The sequence below is a fragment of the Ambystoma mexicanum genome, chromosome 13, assembly GCF_040938575.1.
Source record: "Ambystoma mexicanum isolate Mex_15411 chromosome 13, UKY_AmexF1_1, whole genome shotgun sequence".
Classification (NCBI taxonomy): domain Eukaryota; kingdom Metazoa; phylum Chordata; class Amphibia; order Caudata; family Ambystomatidae; genus Ambystoma; species Ambystoma mexicanum.
This window is the reverse complement of record NC_090938.1, coordinates 267281501-267291860: the sequence shown is the minus strand read 5'-3', so window position 1 is coordinate 267291860 and position 10360 is coordinate 267281501. Positions and strand designations below refer to the sequence as shown.

General features: G+C 41.7%; 1 protein-coding gene across 1 annotated transcript; it reads right to left on the bottom strand.

Annotated features, from left to right (window-relative positions):
* Window positions 1–6537: 6537 nt before the first annotated feature.
* Window positions 6538–7464, bottom strand: LOC138520318 (olfactory receptor 5V1-like). Its single transcript, XM_069632754.1, has one exon. It carries the CDS (start codon window positions 7462–7464, stop codon window positions 6538–6540), a length of 927 nt encoding a protein of 308 aa, XP_069488855.1.
* Window positions 7465–10360: the final 2896 nt, after the last annotated feature.

Sequence of the window (10360 nt, the reverse complement as noted above, 5' to 3'; positions counted from 1 at the left end):
CAGCAAGGAAATTATAACACAATAAGGGAACAAAACCCCAAATTAGTTTGACAAAAACAACATTAGGCACGTGTTAATATGTAAATGACCACGCTTCACGCCGATGCTTGTCTTTATAGAGAGGCTTTATTTCTTTAGTTCATCCAAGAGAAAGGCCCCCAGCTGTGGCTGTCCTCCTGCTCTCAATCCTCTCTCTCTCTGCTGCTAGAATGTGGAACCTTTGCTTAATCATAACAACAAAGGTTCCTTGGTAACTAGGTTACATGGCAGCAGCTGAATTGATGTGATTGTAAACTCAATGAAGTAAATGTAACCACCTCCTAACACCTCCCTTCCTTTTACCAAAATATAAGTATTTGCCTAAACTAGATAATAGATTTCATTGAACATAAGTAGTTCATTATTTACATGGTATCTGATACACCGCTATATGAAGAAATAATTAAATTGCTTTAAATACCTTGCAGTGCAGTTACAAGTTGTTGTTTACCTTTTTGCAAATTGCTATCCTCTCCTTGTTCCAGACCCCACCCCCTTTAACAAGCACCGAAGATCCCAAATCTTTAACAACTTGTTTGGGCTGTGAAAATATGGATGCACCTTTGCGCACCTTGGTGGGAAGTTTGATCTTGATCCAATCACCTTCCTCAAGACTGAATTCTCTACAAGCATTCTTCCTGTCATATTGCTCCTTGGATCTGACCCCAGATTCAAATATCTTCTCTCTCACTCCCTCCAGATCTATTCCTACGAATTTTGACTTTCCCATCCAGCCTGGACACATGTGTGAGTTAGGTTTCCTCCCTCTTAATAGTTCAAATGGGGATACACCCGTAACACTGTGTGGTGCTAGTCTATATTGGAATGTTCTCTCCATTATGGTCCTGATCCGGTCACCTGCTGTTGCTACCACAATTCTAATTGCATCCATGAGAGTACGGTTGAAGCGTTCTAAACACCCTTTGGTCTGGGGATGATATAATGAAGTGGTTACTTGTTCTATTCCATGGTTACTCAAGAACTCTCTAAATTCCTTGGAAACCAATTGGGTGCCATTATCTGATAAACACTTTCTGGGGAATCCCTCTCTCCAAAATAATTGCTCCAAGCATTTAATGATGCTACTGCTGGATGTGTCTCTTAGTGTAAATATTTCGGGCCACTTGGATAATAAATCTATGACAACCAGTACATAGGTGTCTCTCCCACCCTTGATATTGAAAGGCCCTAGTAAGTCTAAAGCAACCTCATCCCATGGAACTGTGGATGGCTTTCTAACAGTCATGGGTACTTTTTGAATCCTGAGACCCTTATTACCTTCAATGCAATCACAACAATTGTTGACCACTTCTTCAGTGTCTTTGTCAAGATTAGGCCACCAAAATTCTGCTCTAACCAAGCCTTTGGTTCTAGGCAGTCCCAAATGCCCAACATGAGCTAGCTCAATTATTAATTTTCTCATTTTAATAGGTACAACCATCTGATGTCCTCTATTTAAGTATCCTTTATCAATCCAGAGTTCTTCCTTAACTTTGGCAAACCCGCCTAAATCACCAATATAGTTTCTTATTCTGTTCTGCGTCACCAATGTTAAAACTCTCTGGTACAATTCATCCTCTGAACATGCATTGTCCCACTCCTCTTTCTTTACTGACTCATGAACCTGAAATATTTCAACACCTTTCTCACGAGTCAGAGGAGACTCCTCAGACACTGTTTCTCTCACTACTGATCTGGATAAGGCATCAGCAACTACGTTGGTTTCACCACTAATGTGAAGCATATCATATTGCAGGCCTTGTAGGGATGTCACCCACTTCATGATGCGTCTGGAGACTCCCTCCAGACCACCTTTGGTAAATATTCCTATTAGGGGTTTATGGTCTGTACATACTGTGAATTCTCTGCCCCACAAATATCTTTTGAACTTTTCCACTCCCCAGACACAAGCCAATGCTTCCTTTTCTACCACTGAATATCTGTTCTCAGGTCCTTTGAGAGATCTAGAGGCAAATGCTATGGTGTGTAAGCCCTCCTGATCTTCCTGCATTAGGACTGCCCCAATACCATAGTCACTTGCATCCACAAATAATAATGAATGTCTACTTTCTTCAAACGTTTTCAAGATGGGTGCATTGACTATAGCATCTTTAATCTTACCAAACTCTTCCTCACAAGATTCATTCCACTTGAACGTAACACCTTTATGAGTCAACATCCTCATGTTCCTTGACAAATTTGCCAACCCTCTAACAAACTTGCCATAAAATTCAACCAGACCTAGAAAAGATAGTATATCTGCTTTGGATTTTGGTGCTTCCATCTTGCGAATAGCTTCTATGGCCTTTTCTTTGGGTTTGATCCCTTCACCTGTAATTTCATGACCTAGATATTCAACTTTGTCAGTTTTGAATATGCATTTCTCTAACGATACTGTAAGGCCAGCCTCTTTGAATATGTTCAACACTCTCTCTAACCTTTTATCATGTTCTGCTTCATTTTTCCCACATACTAGCACATCATCCTGGTAACACATGACACCTCTCTCTCCTCCCAGTAATCTGTACATGACGTTCTGAAATACACTAGCTGCTGAAATCAATCCAAATGGCATTCTTAAACATCTGAAAAGGCCAATAGGGGTAATGAAAGCTGTGAGATCTCTCGAATCAGGGTGTAATTCTACTTGGTGATATGCAGATTTGAGGTCAATAAGAGAAAATACTTTGGAATCAGAAACCCCTGCCAATAAATCATCTATTCTGGGTAAAGGAAATTTGTCAGCCACTACATTTTTATTCAGGTGTCTAAGGTCTATGCATATCCGCAGAGATCCACTGCTCTTTCTCACTATTACAATAGGACTAACCCACTCTGAGGAATCAATTCTCTCTATCACCCCTTCACTTTCCATTTTATTCAATTCACTCTCTACATCTTTTCTCAGGGCCAAGGGAATGGTCCGTAATTTGGCAACTTTGGGAATGGCATCCCTTTTCAAACGAATTTTGTGCACAAATCCCTTCAAGCACCCTAACTTAGTGCCACTCATATGCCCTCTGGCCCCTTCCATAACAATGCTCGAGACCGATTTTCCACCGGATTTTCCACCTTCAACAGTCAAAACCTGTTCTGGGTGGCTTGCTTCAAGTCTTATCTTGAGCTCTGCCTGATCGCTCCAGGACAACAGCTCTCCACCTCTGTTGGCTACATGGATAGTCCCGAACGCCTTCCTGTCTTTGAATTGGAGCTCAGCTTCAAAGCACCCTAAAATTTCTATGGGCACATCTCCATAAGCATTTGCTCTGACTACATTCTCCCACAATGTACAACATCCAAATTTCTCCTTCCACACTTGCACACTTATCAAAGTATAATCTGCTCCACTGTCCATGAGCATTGATACTGGCACCCCTCCAACTAACACAGTTGCATATGGTTTCTTTTTCTTGACCTTCCCATCAATGGCATTGACTGAAAATATAACTTCTCTACCAGCATCATCAATTGATATAAATTCTTGATCTGCATTGACTTCATGTATTTGACTTGGAGCGGTATAAAAATTCCTACAGCATCTAGCCATGTGTCCTCTGACCCCACATTCATTACATATAATGTTTGATGCATAACATTCTTTGTCAGATGCTTTGTGATATAGACTCCCACATCTGAAACACCTCCTAATTGATGCACCTCTAGGATAACCAGAGTCCCTGCCACCCCTGAATGTAACATTCTCACTGGGCGACCCTCTGGTAGATGATCCTTGTCCCCATGCTCTGGTAAAGGGACCTTGGCGACCCTCAGGTCTCCTGCCCATTTGCCAAGTGCGACGCGCAGTTGCCGCACCTCTCTGCATCACTCTCGAAACCTTATGTATGGCAGCTTCATTGTCATCAGTTTTGGGCTTATCTTGAGATGTATTATCCACTTGAAGCATTTGTATACATTTGTCTGTGTGTTCTATCATTTTCGCTATCTCAATTGCTCTATCAAGAGAAGGATTTCTTTCCTTCCATAACTCCTTCCTGATGTTATCATTAGAACACTTAATCATGAGTTGGTCCCTGACATGCTCATCTCGACAATGGTCAAATCTACATTTGATGGCTAAACCTCTAAGAGCGGTTACAAATTCCTCAATACTCTCTCCAGTTTTTTGAGTTCTCGTGGCAAATTTGTACCTTTCAAGAATTATATTTTCTTCAACACAGTAGTGTTTGTCTAATTTTGCTAATGTTTTCTCATATGGACCCCCATCAGGAATGTCTGGAGGTTCTGGTAGTTTTTTGACCACTTCCTGTCCTGCGGCACCTAAACAGTGAAATAGGAGCGCCTCTTTGCGCTCATTGGAGAAATTGGGTCCAAATGCTGCCAGTGCATATTTTTGAAAACCCTCTTTCCAGTCTATCCAACGCACTCTGGGCTCACCTGGTGTAGGCAGGAAGAAAATTGGGGCTGGGACGTTTGCCATGTTGTGAATTAATTAATGTCACCCCCAGGTAGGAAATCTTACACAGCCACACTGTCACTTACTTGTACTTAAATTTTATAAGGTGTGATTTCAGGTGGAACCTGTGCTGATATTGTCAGCGCTGTCTGTGGTAGTTGCAATTTGTGATCCACAGGTCAGCCTCCTCCGTAATCCACAGGTGATCCAATTTGTGATCCACAGGTCATCCAACCTCCTCAATATTCGTGCTCAGCTCCAGTATGCTTTTATGGTTCTCTCCACTGCCAAGCACTGACTTCTTTCTTGGTGCTCCGCTCCAAAATGCGCTTTGCTGGTTTACTCCGCTCCAGGAGGATGGCCGTGTTTCTCGCCTGCTATTACACAACACATCTAGTGTAACACTCCGTCCATTTGCATTCAAACTGTAATCAATATTGCTGCAGTGTTGCTGCTGCTGGGGGCCTTTTCTCCTTGGCCCCATCCTCGTCGCCAATGTTAATATGTAAATGACCACGCTTCACGCCGATGCTTGTCTTTATAGAGAGGCTTTATTTCTTTAGTTCATCCAAGAGAAAGGCCCCCAGCTGTGGCTGTCCTCCTGCTCTCAATCCTCTCTCTCTCTGCTGCTAGAATGTGGAACCTTTGCTTAATCATAACAACAAAGGTTCCTTGGTAACTAGGTTACATGGCAGCAGCTGAATTGATGTGATTGTAAACTCAATGAAGTAAATGTAACCACCTCCTAACAGCACGCTATTCCAGAATGGTCCGCGTGAGAGAACCAATATGGAAAATAACTGGCAATGCCCAAAGTTTCAGAATGCGTACAAAGAAGACAGTAGGATAGGATGAAGTTCTATCTACCGCTGCCTAAATTCCCTCTAGTGCTAGGTTGCACTGGTGTGCCGCTTATCTAAAAATAGACAGGATACAGAATGGAAATATTTACCAAAATTCTAGTAAGCACCTGAAAACACATAATGTTTGAAGGCTGGGGCAGTCTCCTGTTGGCAAGAAGTCGTCAAACACACTGCATAAAAGACGCAAAGTGAGACAAGATAGGCAGTGATAAAAGCAATGTTAGGACACACACACACACACACACACTAGGTCAGTCTACCCGTGGTAACAATACAATTTTAATGACCTGTAGTTCTAATCTAATGTGTGTTGATGTTAATAAAAGATAATCAAGGTTATCGATTCAGTAAAACAGGTTATGTAATAACCCAAAATGTTTTTGTGAACCTGCAAATTGTTCACAGGTAATGTTTCTATTGTGAAACTGTTGAAGACAGAGAAGGCTTACGTACACTTCGTGGGGTGCCTAAGGAAAGGAACCCACTCAGTGTGGAAGCAAGAACATGTGAATCCTTATAGTTCTTTAGGCATTTAGGCAGCGGTAGATAGAACTTCATCCTATCGTACTGTCTTCTTTGTATGCATTCTGAAACTTGGGCCATCGCCTGTTGTATCCCGTATTGGTTCTCTCACGAGGGCCATCCTGGAATAGCGTGACTAATGTTGTTTTGTCAAACTAATTTGGGGTATTGTTCCCTTATTGTGTTATACTATTCACGATCAACATCAGCAGGTATGAAGGAATGAGCATAGTGTGTTGTTAAAAGGTGAGGTACGACAGGAATGATCAGGGCCTGCTGAGACATTTTATAGTGCGCTATTGCTGGGGACATGACCTATTCCCATTCATTATGGTAAAAGTGTGGCTTAATTACTGGGTTCATAATCAGAATGGGGATTGGGTCTGAGGAGAGTGATGGGTCGGATATGGATTGAAATAAAAAGGCCTGGCTTAGGTGCACTTCCTTGGCCAAATTTGATGAGGTGCAGGCCATGATTCACAGAGGGGTTTCCAATAGGGTTTTCCCTTCATAAAATGCTTCTGAGAGTTACGCCCTTAGACTTGAAAGGTTGGTGAGAACCGGGCACATTGTATGGTAATGATGTGTTATAAGTACTGCTATGCGATATTATCTTATAGTGCAAAGATGTATTCTAATGCCACGTCAGGTGAGACATTGTACAACATCTGTGTGTTGTTTTATACAATGCAGCATATGTTATTGCATTCCAACAAGTTTCTTGAAAGCTGTCTTCACTTCCTTATTTCTCAAGCTATAAATTAAAGGGTTCAACATTGGGGTCACTATATTGTACAGAACACAGAGCAGTTTGTCTTGATCCATAGAATAGCTGGATTTTGGCCTCAGATACATAAAGAGTATGGTTCCGAAGAAGATGGACACAACAGTGAGGTGAGCAGTGCAGGTGGAGAATGCTTTTCTTCTCCCTCCTGATGAACGAATTTTCAAAATCATTGAAATAATGCAGATATAAGATATTAGAGTAAAAAGAAACGAACCTCCTGCCACCATCCCCCCAAATATAAAAACTTCCAAGACAGTGCTTTGCACATCAGAACAGGACAGCTGTAGAAGCGCAGGAAGGTCGCAGAAGAAGTGATTCACCTGGTTGGAAGCACAGAATGATAAGCTCGCAGTTGAGAGCGTGTGCCCAAAAGAGAACAGAAAGCCACTGATCCAGCTTGCAAAGGAAAGACGGACACAGACACGTCTGTTCATCACCTGGTTATAGCGGAGTGGGATGCAGATGGCCACATAACGATCAAAGCTCATAATAGTCAGTAAGAAACATTCAGCACTACCCAGGAAGTGGAAGAAATACAATTGGGCAAAACATCCCACAAATGAAATCCTTTTTTTCTCAGACAGGAAGTCAGTTAACATTTTAGGGACAGTCACAGTTGTGAAGCACAGATCCATCAGGGACAAGTTGCAAAGAAATGTGTACATTGGCGTATTAAGTGCTGCATCATAACAGGTCAATGTCACTAGGAGGCAATTCCCAACTATGGTGAGTGTGTATGTGATCGAGAAGGCAACTAGGAGTCTAGTCTGAACAGTCGAGTCTTTTGACAATCCCAAGAGGATGAATTCGGTCACACTTGTCCTGTTATTTATGTCCATGGCATGTGCTGATCTCTCTGTAGGATTACATGGAAACAATATGAGTGGCATAATTCCTGTTACCTCATCTTTACATTATGCATCACACAATGTTTACATAATTGAAAGTGCACCTTTTCATAGATACGAATTTGTCTCCATCATCAAGCAGAGCCATTTTAAATAGGATACATCTGCCTTAATTGTACCAAAAAACATTGTTCTTCCACACCTATGGGTTGTTGTGTCAGCTTTATTCTCTATTTTCTCTATTAAGAATTTTGAGGCTAGAAGTACAATGGGGTACCTAAATCGTCAATGTTAAATTTGACAGGTGCCCCGCCCCTCATTTCTAGACTAAGACCCACCCCTTTGATATTGATTTGACATAAAGTTAATATTAATTTCGTATAAATAGTAGTATACAAATGTATGATATTTTTTTATATAAAATGTACATATAATTAATATATATTTTTTATTTAAAGTTGGGATAAAATTTGATAAGAACCCCAAAAATGTTTCTATCATTTTGATATACATTATATAGACATGTTTTATGAACTGGATAAACTTTCTTTATATAGTATAGATGAGATCACACATTTATAAACTCAATACACTGCATGAAAATCATGGTTTACAAATTTGGTAAACTGCATGCAAACCTATGCAAACTATAGGTTTACAAAGGTTTACGAGTGGTTGAAACTGTATTGTCAACCGGTTTACATTGTGTTTACACATAAGTAAACTGTGTAGTTATGCAAGTCCATTTGGACTTAATGTTCCAGAGATTTGTAAACCCTAAGTTTGCCATGGTTTACAAATCATGAATACTTTGTAAACCTAATGTACACTAATGTTTCATGCACAAGTGAGCATTTCATTTACAGAGAAAACTTATTTGTAAACCTTTGCAAACCTAGTGTACACCTCATTTTTTCAATTTGTGTACACATTTGGTGTACACCATTTACTATTGTTTGTAAACCTAGTGTACACCTCAGAACTGTCATTATTATTATTTATAGTACACCTTTGCTAATGGTGTTCAGTTCAGTCTTTTGAGTGCACTTTTACTTTATTAAATAGTATTGTTGTATACCCCTTAAAACACAATGGGCCTCATTACGAGGTTGGAGTTAGCCATGGTGCTATTAGAACCATGGCTATCCCCTTACCGCATACTTGGTCTGGGTTCTCGGAATGGGTACTTACCAGGTCATTCCAACCTTGGAGGACCCGGTAAGTCCCCATTCTGAAAATAGCGGCCCATTATTAGCTCCCTGATCCTTTAGCGGCTCCCGCTAAGGGTGCCTGTTAAAACCAGGTGCCCTTAGCGGGACCCGCTAAAGGACCTCGTAATAGGGCGGTAAGGTGTTAACGGCAGCAGAACCCTTACCGTTGCCGTTAACCCCTTACCGCCGACCTCGTAATGAGGCCCAATGTTTTAAAGGTTGTGTTTTAGGAGTTTACCAATTAAACCTCATAAATATAGACCTGGAATCTACTGTAGTAGCTGTTCTCCCCTCTCTGCAGGGCTTAGAAAAGGCACATATAATTTGAAGAAAACAACTTGATTGTGCATCACTGGCAGCCCACCTAAAAAAAGGTTATGCAAATATTTAAAGCCTCTCAACCATGTGATTGCATGCCAACCTTATACTGCAAACATCGCATAAGATGTAGAGCCATAAATAAACATGCAAAACAATCTCAGGGATCGAAATTGGCAGGAGCTAGGAGTTTATTAGCTCCCAGTTATAGCCAAGGAGAGCCTGGTTACCTCAAAACCAAGAGCTACCAGGAGCTACTTCTGACACTGCAGGCAAGTGGTGCTATACAAAAAACGGTTATGTAATATTTACTGGGTAGATTTGGGTGCGCGTATAAAAGAGAATCATGGACACACTTAAGATATTAAATGGACAATAAGTTAGAGTTTGTGTTTTACGCAAAGGTTAAATTTGCTGTGCTCTATGCACTAAGTCCTGGTTCCCCAGCATAGCTCCAGCCTTATTGGTGATGTCTGATAAACAGGAGCTGAATTTTGATCCTGGTCAAGAAATCCTAATTGCTATCCCTGCAACTGTAACCACCAATTTTCTCTAGGACACTAGACTCTTGCTACACCACACCTACATCACCTACATGTCTTATGAATTAGTGGTTAATCCTCCAGTTATGGCTCTTTACTTTTTTTTTTAATCTAAATTCACCAGTCACTCAAATATCATAAATGTCCTCAGTGTTCCTGAGTACCAAAAATAACTTTCACAGGATAAATTAATGTAAGCAACAGCTACAAATCATGTTTACAGCAATCCATGTGAACCAATAGGTTAGTGGGTTTAAAAGTTAAATAAAGGGGGTAATTCATAGAATTTGGCGGCACGCGGCTGGTGCACAGAGTGCGCATGCGGCAGTCTGCGCCAGGCGCATGTGCCAAAACCCATTTCGGCACACAGCGTATTTATGGATTTATACATCCATAAGCAGCCGTGGCGCAGAGTGGTGCAGCGACCCTGCAGCAGCACCAGTTACGCCCTCAACCCTGCCCCGTGCGCCAAAAACATTGCACAAATCCAGTACATGGCGCATAGGCCAGCTGACCAGCATACAGCCCCCCAACCACGAAAACGCGTGTAAAACTCCCCACGCATCTCTCAGAATAGACGTACTCCCGCTGGCGCCAGCGTAATCGCATGTAAAACTCCACACGAACCCCTGGAATACACGTACCCCGCGTACCCCTCTCACACCAGCGAAATCGTGTGTAAAACTCCAAGCGCACCCCAGAATACATGTACACCTCTCGCACCAGCGAAATCACGTGTAAAACTCCACGCGCACTCCCGGAATACATGTACCCTGCTCGCGCCAGGCCAATCGCATGTAAAACTCCCTGTGCTCC